This window comes from Ictalurus furcatus, chromosome 14, assembly GCF_023375685.1.
Source record: "Ictalurus furcatus strain D&B chromosome 14, Billie_1.0, whole genome shotgun sequence".
Taxonomy (NCBI): domain Eukaryota; kingdom Metazoa; phylum Chordata; class Actinopteri; order Siluriformes; family Ictaluridae; genus Ictalurus; species Ictalurus furcatus.
The window spans coordinates 9,136,429-9,152,453 of record NC_071268.1 but is presented as its reverse complement, the minus strand read 5'-3'; the positions used below and the strand labels follow the sequence as shown (position 1 = coordinate 9,152,453).

General features: G+C 42.5%; 1 protein-coding gene across 8 annotated transcripts in view; it reads left to right on the top strand.

Annotated features, from left to right (window-relative positions):
* The window catches only part of enox2 (ecto-NOX disulfide-thiol exchanger 2), a 296,308-nt gene that overhangs the window by 192,319 nt on the left and 87,964 nt on the right, over window positions 1-16,025 (top strand). For all 8 annotated transcript variants that reach the window (XM_053641146.1, XM_053641143.1, XM_053641145.1 and 5 more), the window contains one exon: window positions 3,384-3,515. In XM_053641146.1, coding sequence (XP_053497121.1) covers window positions 3,384-3,515 — 132 coding nt within the window. The remainder of the gene's footprint in view (window positions 1-3,383; window positions 3,516-16,025) is intronic.

Genomic DNA, 16,025 nt, shown 5'->3' with positions numbered 1-16,025 from the left:
TCTACAATCTGGATCGTTTTTTTCGTTTGTTGTTTGGTTTTTTTTTAATGAACAGAAAGTTAGCGCAGTGGTTGCACTCATGATAAATAAGTCTACCGAAGGGCATTCTTGTTTATAAAGCAGACGCAGTGGCTTTAAACAGACACCGAGCAGTACTGCAGGCTTGAAATGATATTTATCTCACACCTCTAATACCCCACAACTAAGATGTCGATTCCCATCTCTGCTCTGTGATAAAGTCCATCATTGTCATCTGGGCAGTAAAGCTAGACATGTTTACATGTATTTGGAGGATATCATGTTTGTTAAAGGTATAATCTGCCCTAGCAAGGCAAAGAACAGTAACTACAGTTTGTTGAAAATTGTGTACATATTATAGATATAAAAGCTGTTTTTTTTTTTTAATCTTTTGACACCTAAATAGCCATTATTCTGCTTACAGTCCAAAAGTTAGCACTGCTTATGTTCTGTGCTTTGAGAACCTTTGTCAGTTCTTTCTTTAAATACATTTCGCACGAGTCTTATTTGGGAAATCATGCTCATCATCTGTGTTCGTCTGTACCGCATAATTACGAAGTACACGAGCTCTTGTTTCTTTGGAACTTTTACTCAAATAAAAGCACTGAATCAATGGATTTTTCAGAAATATTTCCTGGAACACACACTGTCGAAATCTCGTATTTTCTGAAAGTGCATCCTCAGAGACATGGCTCAAATTAAGCACCGATCAGCTCTGTTTTTGCGGTCTATTGGATGATTCGATATGAAATATTCATTTGGGGAGAGTGGAGAGCAGGAAGAGAAGAAAAGTGAATAGAGGAGATGTAGGGGGAGTAGTGGTTGTGTGTCTGGTACTGATGGAGTGAGGGAGTACTGGTTGAGTGAGGGAGTACTGGTTGTGTGTCTAGTACTGATTGAGTGAGGGAGTACTGGTTGTGTGTCTGGTACTGATTGATTGAGGGAGTACTGGTTGAGTGAGGGAGTACTGGTTGTGTATCTGGTACTGATGGAGTGAGGGAGTACTGGTTGTGTGTCTAGTACTGGTTGAGTGAGGGAGTACTGGTTGTGTGTCTAGTACTGATTGAGTGAGGGAGTAGTGGTTGTGTGTCTAGTACTGATTGAGTGAGGGAGTACTGGTTGTGTGTCTAGTACTGATGGAGTGAGGGAGTACTGGTTGTGTGTCTAGTACTGGTTGAGTGAGAGAGTACTGGTTGTGTGTCTAGTACTGATTGAGTGAGGGAGTAGTGGTTGTGTGTCTAGTACTGATTGAGTGAGGGAGTACTGGTTGTGTGTCTAGTACTGGTTGAGTGAGGGAGTACTGGTTGTGTGTCTAGTACTGATGGAGTGAGGGAGTACTGGTTGTGTGTCTAGTACTGGTTGAGTGAGGGAGTACTGGTTGTGTGTCTAGTACTGATTGAGTGAGGGAGTACTGGTTGTGTGTCTAGTACTGATTGAGTGAGGGAGTACTGGTTGTGTGTCTAGTACTGATGGAGTGAGGGAGTACTGGTTGTGTGTCTAGTACTGATTGAGTGAGGGAGTAGTGGTTGTGTGTCTAGTACTGATTGAGTGAGGGAGTAGTGGTTGTGTGTCTAGTACTGATTGAGTGAGGGAGTACTGGTTGTGTGTCTAGTACTGATTGAGTGAGGGAGTACTGGTTGTGTGTCTAGTACTGATTGAGTGAGGGAGTACTGGTTGTGTGTCTAGTACTGGTTGAGTGAGGGAGTACTGATTGTGTGTCTAGTACTGGTTGAGTGAGGGAGTACTGGTTGTGTGTCTAGTACTGATTGAGTGAGGGAGTACTGGTTGTGTGTCTAGTACTGATGGAGTGAGGGAGTACTGGTTGTGTGTCTAGTACTGATGGAGTGAGGGAGTACTGGTTGTGTGTCTAGTACTGATGGAGTGAGGGAGTACTGGTTGTGTGTCTAGTACTGATGGAGTGAGGGAGTACTGGTTGTGTGTCTAGTACTGATGGAGTGAGGGAGTACTGGTTGTGTGTCTAGTACTGATGGAGTGAGGGAGTACTGGTTGTGTGTCTAGTACTGATTGAGTGAGGGAGTACTGGTTGTGTGTCTAGTACTGATTGAGTGAGGGAGTACTGGTTGTGTGTCTAGTACTGATGGAGTGAGGGAGTACTGGTTGTGTGTCTAGTACTGATTGAGTGAGGGAGTACTGGTTGTGTGTCTAGTACTGATGGAGTGAGGGAGTACTGGTTGTGTGTCTAGTACTGATTGAGTGAGGGAGTACTGATTGTGTGTCTAGTACTGGTTGAGTGAGAGAGTACTGGTTGTGTGTCTAGTACTGATGGAGTGAGGGAGTACTGGTTATTGTAGAATTGTCGATTTTGTTCCTGTTATCACTTACATATGTTATAAAGCAACTATAAACAGTCGTTCCCTCACAAGCCTCTCTCTTTTTTTCTGTCTCTTGAAGTTAACATGACAAACAACTCAGCTTGTTGTGTTACCAAGACACCACAAAGCCATGTGTCTTGGAAAACTTAAATGGTTTATTCAAACAACGGCAAAAAGAGACCCTCGGAAAAAGGAGCCTTGACGAAATAGTTCTAAAGTTCGCTACAATTTTTTTTGTGTGTGCTACTGAGACTAATTTAGGTAGAACACTGTACCGTTGACTTTAACCAGTGCTATACAGACGTAAAAATCAGACTTAGTTTCCATTACTGAACAATGACTCATACATACTACACGTTGTAAAACATGGCAGAGAATGGTATGTCTTGCTGTATTTCTCTTCATCTTCTGCACTGACATTGAGCTCTCTGTAAAAGCCTAGTGTGTAACAATGGCTGCAAAGCCAAGAGCTTTTCATGGCTAAACCATATGTTCTTCCTCTCTCACACTGCCTCGGTAAAGCCCCATGTGCACCATCCATCAATTACAGGCAGACGTTAACATTAACCTCTCAGCTCACAGGCCAGTGCTTACTCTTTTGGATGAGCTCGCACTCTGTGTGGATTTTTCCCCTTTCAATAGCAGATTAAATGTTTTATAATAGTCCATTTCCCTCCTTGCTGAGATGTAGAGGAATGTAAATTAGAGCAGCCCGACGGCGTGACCGTAGAATTCTCGTTACTATCGAGAGACGACGACGGAGGTTCCTTTCCTGGTTTGCTGGTTTGTTCTCCTATAGGAATTTGTTTGTTAGGTTTTCATACTCGCCAGGAGCCAGTGATGCCTTGATTATTATTATTATTATTATTTATTTTTGTGTATGTCTGCGTGCTCATTTTCATACGTGAAAAACCAAAATCATTCTGATTATGAAGCGCCGTGTGGCTTTCCCAAAGGAGGATATGATATCGAGAACTTTTATATTTAGCCTTATTTTAAATCCTACTTTTTCTCTCTTTTTGTCTGTCTTAGAGGGTCTACGTAATATAGCAATGGACTCCAGCTCGTTGGGAATGCCCATGTCAGACCCGAACGCCTGGGCCACTGCCATGAACAACCTAGGAATGGCGCCCATGGGCATGACCGGACAGCCTCTCATGTCGGGTAAGTCAGGACTAAGCATGGCCGTTATTAACTATAGCTGCTTTTACACTGTATGATTTTCTGACATGTTGTAAAAGAAATCTTTAGTCGATTAGTATCGCCGGTCATTTATAAACGAATGACATGACGCCGATTCAGTGCTACTGTGACCAGTCGATGACGGAGTTCTGTCGGTGTGAGAAAATCGCGATTAAAGTGCGATCATTGCTACGACAATCTAAGCCACCAGTAGTATGACGGCGCAGGATCATGTGAACTTTTAGAGCACGGCGGCTACAAATACACTAGTGGCAATGGCGACGTGTAAAGCAAACATGCTAACTGACAGAAAAATATCCTTATTAGCGCAAGCTCACTTTGAAGAATGTGTCTGTTTACGGTATGCGAGCCCATTTTCTATATCATTAGAGGATCTTCATCATATAACACGACATGGAGAACATGTTATCCCGCAGTCAGTTATACAACTCAGACAAGAGGTGTGTCCCAGATTACATACTTATGCACTATTCTATGCTAATTTGTAGTATAAATAGTGTGACTAGTGGTGGCTTGGTGGTTAAGTCTCTGGGTTACTGATCGGAAGGTCGGGGGTTCAAGCCCCAGCACTGCCAAGCTGCCACTGTTGGACCCTTGAGCGAGGCCCTTAACCCTCTCTGCTCCAGGGGGCGCTGTATCATGGCTGACCCTCCGCTCTGACCCCAACTTCCTAACATGCTATGGTATGCGGAGAAAAGAATTTCAGTGTGCTGTAATGTACACGTGATCAATAAAAGACTCATTATTCATACTGAAGATTCCAACAAGAAGTACCCGGACGTTGCACTTATTCAACCGGGAAAAATGAAGTGTGGAATGTTCTTGAACTTCGTACACTCAACGGTCAGTGCTTTGAGGAAAGAGGCCAGCAGGTGCTGATTTTTGGTTCGTGAGAGCAAAACTCACCTGCGGAAGCGATCAGGCCTCTGTCTGACTATCTCATACCGTGCGACAAGCAATGATCTTAAAAGGCCGCTGAAATCTCAGTCTAAAAGCAGCTTAAGTCTTTAAACAACAGTACTAATTTCCTGCAGATGCTTTTCAATCGAATGGAAAAAGTAAAAAAAAAAAACAACCCCAGATTTTCCCCTGGCTTTGTTTGTTTTTACAATTTGGTCGTGGTAATCATTTCAGCATGAAGTGTGTTCCAAACTTGGACGTTTGATAAGAGGGACGAAACTGTTATTTCTGTCAAGCAAACACTTACCATCGTGTATGAATTAAAACCACGATGAAAGCAGAGATGTAGCTTTAGTAATCCAAGCATGTTTTTTTTTGATAAAATGATTAGTTTTTTTACTGACTCTTCACTTCTTTCTGCTCTGAGAAAGCACTTTATCGCCTGACATTGACTATTAGCTCGATGAGTATAAACCACTGGCGATCTTTATGGCCGTTTAGATTGTGCTTTGGTTAGCTTTATGGGCACATTTACGAAACATGTTGTGTCTGATAGCTGTGTGTGAACCCGAAGCCCCGATCTCTCAATGCAGCCAGCGTGGATAATTAGTCTCGGGGCTTTTTTTGGCTGGCTGCTTTATGGCAGCACAGTGTGAATGCACTACTCCTTCCCGTATTTCTCAGAGGAGAGGCGTCTCAGACAGATGGAGAGGTAGGCAGAACTTATCAGCTGCTGCACTGCTATGAGTTACATCAATGGAGGCGGGACTTAAGCCTACACAGCTGTGAGCTGTCCTCCTTCTCGAAAACCTTCACATATGCAGTGTATTCCATTACACACTGTAGAAACGCCATGCATCCTGCACCGGTCAGCGTTTTTATTCTGCTGAGATTAGACCGGATTAGAACATACTGAAAACTCTGGAGGTCATCGACATGCCTTTAATGGTAATGTGTCACTCAGACTCGCAGCCTATTTTACACTACTCGCGCTTACCATAAAAGTGCTGTTACACAGGATGTGATGGAATTAATCGTCCATCATTTGTTTGGGACTAATAGATAATAGTCCACTAATAGCTGGTGTGTGGGGTCCTAATGCCCCAGGATAGTGACTGGGACACTATACTGTAAAAACAGCACCGTGTTTCATATGAGACGTTAAACCGAGGTCCTGACTCTCTGTGGTCGTTAAAAATCCCAGCACACTAATCGTAAAAGAGTAGGGGTATACCTAGAGTAGGGGTATATGTCCTGGCGAAATTCCCCCATTGGCCCTTCTCTATCACGGCCCCCTAATAATCCCCATCTCTGAACTGGCTACATCACTCTCTCCTCTCCACTAATAGCTGGTGTGTGGTGGGCGTTCTGGCGCACTATCATCCAGCTGAACGCTACACACTAGTGGTGGGTGAGGAGACCCCCCCCCATATACCATGTAAAGCGCTTTGAGTGTCTAGAAAAGCACTGTATAAATGTAACTGTAACTAATAATGAGCAATTTGAGTCATTTTGTAGACATTGAAAGACGAATTTTGTCAGTCACTCTGTATTACGGATAAACAGCGAGACGTGAAATTGCTTGGCTATACTCTACAGGACCAGCTTCATAACAGAAACATATCATTTTCCTTATTTGGCTAACTGTTTCTGTGAAATTGCGTAAGACACAGGAAGTCAGAGTGACTGATTTATACAGCTGCCAGTAGCATTGAAGATATGCCCCACCCCCACCCCTATCGAATCTAAACAAACTTCACAGTTGCTTATGCTGCCTTTAAGTCCTGTCAGAGATATCATAAGTGCGAGGTGAATTCACGTGAACCCATAAGGTCGTAATTACAACGCGGGAAGATTTCACTGAGCCCCGACTTGCTGAATTGGGGGAGCGTCAATAAGAAAAAGTCACTGTGGTTGCCAGTATGAATGTAACGTGTACAACAGACTGTAGAATTTTATATATTTAACAGAACGTACAGTTATATATATATATATATCCATGTGTTTTCCCGCCCTCTTTTGATTGACAGGCCCTGATCATCGGATGTTTTTAAACAATCGGCCGATAGCTCGTAGTGTGAAAAATAGCCTTTATTGCCTTTATACATCGGTGCATCTCTCATTTTTATCCACTTTTTTCTCACGTCATCCATTTTGTTTCTCACACCATCCATGTTTAACGGTCGTAATCTTATCGTTTATTGTTTATTATTATATTTTATTTTGTTGTAATCACCACCTCCATACTCATACTGAGGAAAACTTAAAGGCAGCATTAGTGTTTTTATAGTATAGTGTATTTACCGTTAGCTAAATACAGAGAACAGCGAAGAGTTTAGCAAGAGCCGTTTTTCAGTCGTGGAGGATTTCTCACCACCGCCTTCACCCACACCGCTCGGCTTTAACGAGGATGAGATCCCAAATGACAAGAAATCCTGTGTGTCTGGAGTTAAATCCTACAGGTTTAAGCTGAGGTAGACCGGTGGAACAGATGGTGTCGGAGAAACGCAGGACGTATCTGATATATCTGAAGGCTTAAAGCTGTATTGTTAACGTTATGCTACTTGATCAAATGAAATGACTGTTTCTGATGGAGAAGCCCTCTAGTGTACATCAACACATCCCCGGGGGCTGGCGCATACAAGAGGGCATTTCCTTTAAGAATATCTCCAAAACGATACTTTCTACATTAAAACAATTCACCGTCTACATGTAATTCTACCTTTCTGACACATGTTTGGGTTTTTCTCCCCTAACCATTGGTTTTTGAGAGAGGGAGGATAGTCTATCTGGTTAGGATGGATCTATCGATTGTGTATAACAGGCCCTATTTCCTGGCGAAGATTTTCTTAAAGAGAGGTTTTATAGCATCTTTGTAAACAGAAATGGAATAAACATTCGAATGTAGATTTTTGCCAGAATCTATTTATTTTTTTCCGACAGCCTCAAAAAGGGCATATTTCACAGTAATGGTTCTGCTTCTGTTCACATGAATTACCTTGGACTTGTATTAAGTCTCATCCTGATAAATGGCTGTGTCATTCTTTCTTGAGATTTCAACTCTCGCTTGTAATCACACATGCACACTTTCTTTGTTTAATTCCACATCAATTCCTTTGTGCAGAAAATACATCAAGAATAAGATTCTACAGTGGTCTGGAATTTAAACATGGACTAAATGAAACACTAGCGGTCCAAACGCAGGGTGCATCTTATTTCCCACAATGCCATGTAATTTCACTAAGCACCCCCTATTGAAACTGCCACTTCATGCACTTTATAAATGATCTCTTTCGTCTTCTTTGTATTGCCATGTTATCAACATGAGTCGATGAAATATCTATATCCTAACACCTAACCCCTAACCCATATCTATATGTCACCATGCACCAATATGACCCTAACCCGAACGCAGTATGAGGGCAGAATTTAACCGCGGTGGACTGTGTGCTTTTTTCCCCCCAATATTAAATTTCACTGCTCATATTTATGGCACCACATGCAAGATACTCCCTCTTTATGCAAGTTCACTGCTCGTAAGCAAATGATCTCCTTTTACCAAGCAGGTTATAGTCTGGCGCTTGGAAGACTGGAATAGTGGTGATTATTTGGAGAAAGTTCTGTCCTGTGAGCCATTTAGTAAAGCTGCAAGTGCTGTTGACGTGCCCTATTTCCCTAGATCTCATTTCACCCTCGCCTTCCAATCAGCCCCTCCGCAGGGAATACAGTTTCCTCTGATTTCCGGCTTCGCAGTGGGCTGAGGAATGAAGATGGAGATCCAAATATCCCACTGCGTCATATTATCCTCATTAATCTGGATTAATCTGTTTCATGCTGCCTTTTGTCAAAACATTATCCCGTTTTTGCATCGCAAATGCAGTTCCTTTGTTAGTGCGATAAACTTTCCGCCGTCCTGCAAGTCCTTTACTCGCTCTCTGGATGGAGTTCACCCGATTTCCCGTTGTGTAGGCAGCTGGAGTGGATGGAAGGTGGGTTAGGGAGGGGTTGCTACTGTCTGGCTTTGCTCCCTTCATCATTAATCACACAGGGGAAAGCAGCTGTTGCCTCCCTACTTTCCCAGCCTGCACCGAAGCACCACTTCTCACTGCCTCTATTACACACCTCTGCATTGCTGCGTCAGCACATTTAACTGCTTCGGAATAATCACATTTTTAACTTTAGACCTGTACTGGTCCAATCAGCCAAACGCAAACCTCCATTTGAACAAATCCCTGGTACGTGTTTTATACCGTTGATTGACTTCAGTTCTAATCAAGACTCAATTTACTTATGATTACACAATTATAAAGCAGCACCATTCAACAGCACTCGTTGTACTGCACCTTAAACCCTTAATATTTGCTCTTTGAGTTACTGCAGTGGATCAATTACGGCCGAGTCACACCTGACTTTCTCGCTTTAAGCGGTAAATCCGTCCCGTGACGTTCTGTAGACCGTGTAAATACGCATCGAGGTCCAAGTACGATTCAGACCGGATAAGACTTCCAGAGATGTCTTCATGACGTATGCATGCTCGTCACACCGAAAGTTCTATACGTACTATCTACACCTCAAATCTTTAATACAGACTGAATGCTTTGCTTCAGTAGAACTGATTGTTGTAGCACTTGTGGCAACGTTAATCATTAGTAGGTCACATGACCATAATTATTTATATGTCGTAGCTTACCTAAAGCCCCAGAAGGAGTGATTCTCTGACATGTCGTCTATCGTACTTTATCGCCTATATTTTATTGTTCTGCATTTTACACCTGACTTGGTTCCGGTTTGGTTTCAGCAGGAGATGATAGAAAAGAGCGCTTCTTGAAGTGTCTATACCGAGGAAAAAGTGCAAAACCTCTTTTCCTGCTCGATATGATGAAACATTTTAGCAACATGTCAGTATTACTTGGGGTTACGTCTACATGTCTATTTATAAAGGGTAAAAAAAAAAAAAAAAAATGCTGTAAAAATGATTGATATGACAGAAATCCCAGTGATACACCTCCTCGTATAAAACTAATCCTGTCCGGGCTTAAGAGTTGCATCTTGAAATGAAGATGTATACTGCTATAAAGTAGCGGATTTGCAGGTTTCGAACGCAGGCTTGAACGTGTTTAAGGCTCCTGAGTGGTGCAACAGAAAAGCGTTTGCGGTATTGTCAGGAGTTCAAGAGTTCAAAATTGCCCGTGCTTCCTAGGTGGGAGGGATGACGTACTCTCACTCCGCAGTCAATCACAGCAACACTAGCCAATCGTGGCCATCTGTGAGCTCATGTGTGCGGAAGAGGGCAGATAGCGCTTTCATTCAGCCCTTTGAAAAGATGCGGTTGGCTGGCTTCACGTGTCTCGGAGGACACGAGAGTTGGAAGGAATTTCTCAAAACTTTCTCCCCATTAAGGCCTGTTCACACTGGGACATTTTTTCATGTCCATGTCTAAATCAGTGGTTGTCAATGCGAGTGCTCACACCCAGGCGTGAAAGGCGTGCCGTCAAAGCGTAAACTTTTTTAACGTCGAGGGGTTCGTCGTTCAAAACTGGCCGACCAATGAGATTTGCGTTTTTGTTCGCGTGCCCGGATCCACCGAAGTTACATGAAAGTACGACAAGTACAAAACTTTCCGACGAAGAAGAGGCCGAAAAAGAAGACAGAGAAGAAGGTGCGAGCGTCCACCATTTTAGTGAGAGTGCATGAGTGACATAGCCGAAATAAAATGCTCAATGCTAATAAATCCTTCTGCCTACACACATAAACAAGGTGTCCTCTGAAAGCACCAGATTCAAAATTACCCACCAAACACTATAAATAATAAATTATATATAAATATATCGATCCATCCATCCACCTTCTATACCGCTCATCCTTTTCAGGGTCACGGGGAACCTGGAGCCTATCCCAGGGAGCTCTATATATATATATATATATATATATATATATATATATATATATATATATATATATATATATACACACACACATTTAATTCTTTCAGTGTTGCTTTCTACACTACATAGCATCGTTTGTTCCTTTGTCTCTTCCCCACAAATATGCAAATGATAATCCACTGATTGATAGTCCATTGTATTTATTTTGCACCTGGCATATATTTGCATATAAGTACTCTTGGCCAGTTATTCAAATAGCTAAGTGCCCCATTATTGTGTCATTGTATGATCATACTGACCACAAAAAGACCTTATCACCAAATCACTGTAGCCAGTTCGCAAAAAGTGCGTGAACGGCTTAAAGACGTAAATACTGGCTCTCTTCTTCTTCTCAGTGATGAGCAGGTGTCAGAAATGGAAAGTTGTGCAGCGCCACCTTGTGTACCGGGGTATTTCTGCTTTTCAATAAGCCGCCATCTACTGTCAGGGAGTGAATTTGCACTTTCATTCGGCGCGTCTCTCACGCTGCGAAACAGTGTGAACGGGCCTTCAGGGAGCAAATGGTGGGAAAACCCAAAACGGAAGGGATATAGGATGAAAAATACTGGGAGAAATGTTTCGAGTAGAAGTAAACTAAATAGCATTGAGTAAAAATCTATAGCTTCATAGTTTCATTCTCTTTGCTGCAAACTTTTTTTTTAATGGTGTTAGATGTTAGCAGTTACTAGAAAGAGAAAAGTGCAGGCCATACAGCAAGAGGGCTAAATATGGAGGTTCTTCAGGAAAGAACCTGGATTGATGGCATTTATAATTTGTGCCAAATTATCTACAAACTAAACATTAGAGTCATTTGAGAGAAAATCAGCAGTCATGACCGGATCTAATAGACCATCTACATTGATGTTTTCTCTAGATACAGATATCACAGCCTCTTCAACTCCCACCTTCTTCATTCTTTATCGAGTGCACAATCAGTGGACGTGAAAGGCAAAGAAGGTTTTCCAGTGCTGGTGGTATGTTTTGGTTCTGACCTGCCCTCTAGTGGACATGGCTTTTAGACAACTTCCAGACGTACAAAAGGTACACAGGTCCGGCTAAGAAGAATTCCGCTCGTCGAATATAATTATCAGGACCTCACATGCTCCAAACTGCATCAGTAAACGAGTGCTACTCAAATGCGGAGGTGTATAAATAGCTCGCAGTCTCTGCACACTACGTGCTCGAGGCCACTTTTCCACTTCCCCCTTCCAACACCATAAGGAGCGCTGCTGTTTTTGCCAAAGTAAACAGCTACCTCAGTCTGACTGATCCCTTAAGTGTAAGTGCTTTTTAGCTTTTTTAGCCCTTTCTTTTATTCCTCCTCCAATTCCCTAAGGCAGGATTCAGCTGCACTGCCGTTGAATAGAGCGCGGCTCAGAAAGCTCTATAGCTTGAGCCAAGTGGATTGGCTTTTGACTTTTTATCCAGCTATATAAATACGACTCAGTAACTGTAACTCTATTAAAAGCGCCACTCTTTAGATTCTCCGGAAGGAAAGGTGAGAGAACGAGGCTCACAGAGGACATGGTGTTATTCATGTGCCTGTGTCCTTTAAGTGTCTCAGTGCTATCATTTGCATTTCTCTACATTATCTCCGGCTTTAGGAGAACCACTGCTACACACGAGCATCTGTTCCACCTTTCTTTTGAAATAGAAATGCGCCATTACAACCATATGGATGACAAGCGCTGTTTAATTTCCATCAAGGTTATAAACCAAGAGTCTTTTCATTACTCGGCCCAGGTTACATATATTACAGTAATCTGCCTGTCTGTCTGTATGCCTGGTAATAACGCTGAGGCTCGTGTTATTTCAGCAGACGACATTAGCGTGCAGCCTTGTGGGAATCAGTGTCCTTTACTGATGATTATGAGGGCTGTTTTGTGTGGATTTGAGGCAGCCACCTGGGCGTACTTTGCACAAACATGTAACGATTTCGCACGCCATTCCTTTGGATAATGGAATTAGACGTAGCAGGACATTTACAGTCCATAGTGCTGAATATAGCCGGATCGTCATTGGCAGCGAAGACGAGAGACTGTACGCCGCACCTTCCAGCCATTGCTCTAATGAAAATAGATGACTCTTTTCAGGACCATGATTCCATTCATTTGCTTCTGTTTATATTTTGATTACAATCCAATTACATCCAGGGACTGAGAAGAGAATTGATTGGGCCTATCAAAGCCTCAAGGCAAGGTGAAGGAAGATGAAGAGCATTAGGCTTCTATAGGTGACTAACACACATACAGTGCATCCGGAAAGTATTCCCAGCGCTTCACTTTTCCCACGTATTGTTATGTTACAGCCTTATTCCAAAATGGATTCAATTCATTATTTCCCTCAAGATTCTACAAACAATACCCCATAAAGACAACGTGAAAGAAGTCTGTTTGAAATCTTTGCAAATTTATTAAAAATAAAAAACAAAAAAAAGCACATGGACTTAAGTATTCACAGCCTTTGCTCAATACTTTGTTGAAGCACCTTTGGCACCAATTACAGCCTCAAGTCTTTTTGAGTAGGATGCTACAAGCTTGGCACACCTATTTTTAGGCAGTTTCTCCCATTCTTCTTTGCAGGACCTCTCAAGCTCCATCAGTGGCACAGCCATTTTCAGATCTCTCCAGAGATGTTCAATCGGGTTCAAGTCGGGGCTCTGGCTGGGCCACTCAAGGACATTCACAGAGTTGTCCTGTAGACACTCCTTTATTAACTTGGCTGTGAATACTTTCCCTATGCACTGTACACACACACACACACACACACACACACACACACGCCCAGTGCTACATATAACAACGACACGGAACTAAATAAGACCTACACGGTTCTGCATAACGTGCACGTGCAAACGTGCGCAAACAACACAATACAGTACAGAACTACTAAAATAGGACAATAGACACACAGTAAGTGAGAGTGTAGCACCGACCAGTACACAGTTTTAGTGCAACACCATGCCAAAAGTAAAAAAGAACAACAATATAATCAAAATAAATACATTTTAAAAATGCTGTGAATATAAACATAACATACTACGACATTAGTATTCAGCAGATTCGCTTATACCATATGTGGGCAGTTTTTGCAGTAAGAGCCAGGTAAGAGTATAATAGTGACAAGAAATTATTTTTATGAGTACACTAGCAGCAAAAATACAGGTTGGCAGTGCAGAAATGTGCAGAAATTGCGATGGGAGTGGTGTGGTGTTCAATTCAGTATGAGAGTGTGTGTGTGTGTGTGTGTGCATGCTTGTCAGTCCAGTCTCTGAGTATTGAGGAGTCTGATGACTTGTGAGAAGAAGCTGTTACTCAGTCTGGTCGTGAGGGCCTGAACGCTTCGGTACCTTTTTCCAGACGGCAGGGAGGATGAAGAGTGTGTGTGAGGGGTGTATGGGGTCATCCACAATGCTGGTGGCTTTGCAGATGCGTGTGGTGTAAACGTCCGTGACGGAGGGAAGAGAGACCCCGCTGATCTTCTCAGCTGTCCTCACTATCCACTGCAGGGTCTTGAGATCCGATACGGTACAATTTCCGGACTAGGCAGAGATGCAGCTGCTCAGGATGCTCTCAGTGGTTCCTCTGTAGAACGTGGTGAGGATGAGGGGTGGGAGATGGGCTTTTATCAGCGTTGAAAATATCCTCCAAGCAACCATCTATGCAACTTGTTAAAAAAAAAAAAAAAAAAGGTTTCGTATCAGTGTTTCGAATAGTTCTGTTTACACCACAGCGCCGTTGGATTCTCGGTTCTGATTCATTTGATTCATTTTCCACAACTGCAGCTTTGACAGTATTTCCGGCTACAGGACTGATCACGGGTTTATATTTATACACTTGCTCTAATACGTTGTTATATTTATAATAACAGTTTACAGTTTTCTGTGAGAAGTTGTTTATTTAATGAGTCCCCAGTGCCAGTATTTTGTAACAGGTGATGACAAAGCTGTTCCTTTAAGTCTGTAGGATAGACGACGTGGTGATTTGTCAGTAACAAGCTGCTTTTTGTCTTATTAGCTTGACGAGAGGCTGATGAGTGACTGATTGTAGCTGCAGTAACGTAAGTGGAAAAAAAGGAACTTCCTGTGTTTCGGTGTTGTTCCACAACACTGAATGTCACTAGAAGTAGATAAAAATGCGATGTGTTGTTCTTTAGTTTTGTTAACATTGGCAAATTGCATTGGTATGCGTAATAGGAATAAAACCCTTCGGAATATGCCGTTATAGGACAATAATCAACTTTCTGGTAATAACGGAAACTCTGCTTCACCTCAGACCCACCACACCACCCTGTCGATGTTTATTTTCTTATAACCGCACGCCACGTCATGCGTTATTTATTACTTAATCTTTAGTATAGGTGTTAAAGGGGCACCCAGTCTCTAGAAAACTATCTCCTCATGATGCATTCTGGAGTAGGTAGTATGGATGGGCGATATAGACTTAAAGCTGTATCACGATATTTTCTGTTATTTATTGCGATACCGATATCATTGACGATATAAATACAGTACCATGCACCACTGTTTTTAGCTGCAAGTGATAGCTGTGATCTTGAGCGCCTCAGAAACGCAAACAGTGATCTAAAAGTACAACTGATTTTCTGTAACCGAACCAGTTCCAGATTGTAGAGGTAGCTCCTCGTTTAGCGATAAACTCCTCCTCAGGTTCACGTCCGCCTTCCGCCGTACTCGTTTTCGCTCCGCACGTGAGCTGCGAACGGGTCGCACACAGAAACCCGTCATCAACTAGGCTTTATCGTTATTATCGCGGGAAGACTCATTCTTATCGTGGGGAGAATTTCTACCGGTATATCGCGAACCATAAGATATCTCCCAATTCCTAGAAGGAAGTAAGATTTCCTCATCAGCTAATGCTGAAGCTAGGATTAAGGGTACAGAAGGTACCTATTAAAACTGTAGTGATCAAACGTTGCTGGATATAAACATAGCGCCGATTTACAAACCGTGAATTCAGAAAGTGGGGGCCGCCAGGGGGCACCCGGGGGGCCTCGACAATTTGGTGTGAAAAATAAATACACGATTTGTTATGTATATGCATTACTATACCTAACTTTCTAATTGCTAAACAGACAAAACATCAACGTAAAAAAGGGGGATGTATTCAGAAGTCTGTATTTTAAATGTGTTTTAAAGACATCTTGCAAAAGGGGGGCCTCGGTAGAATGTTACTGCCATTTGGGGGGCCTTGCCCTGGAAAAGTTTGGGAACCCCTGGGCTAGGGGATGTAGTACTGGAGAATACTGAACAGGACAAATGACATATTAAGTTTTTATTATTTATTGTATATATTATATTATATTATATAAGTTATATTATATACCGAATTTCTCCTTTCGAGTCGTATTTTCCTTCAATTCTCCATCTCGCATTCTGTCAGCGTGTTCTGCGCCGTGGCTCTCCCTGCATGGCTGCACTATTAGCAAAAACGAGAAAGCCCTACACGATGAAATCGCATCTGTTTCTAAAGATATTTTTGGCTTTCCACGCCTGGCATTGAAAAATCTGCAGCTTTTCCCAGGCCACCGTTCTTGCCTCGGTTTTGATTGTGATGTGGAACGGCCAGTCTCGCTGCCACGGGCTGCAGATTTCCCCAGCATTATGGCGTATTCAGTAGCGGCTGGGGGT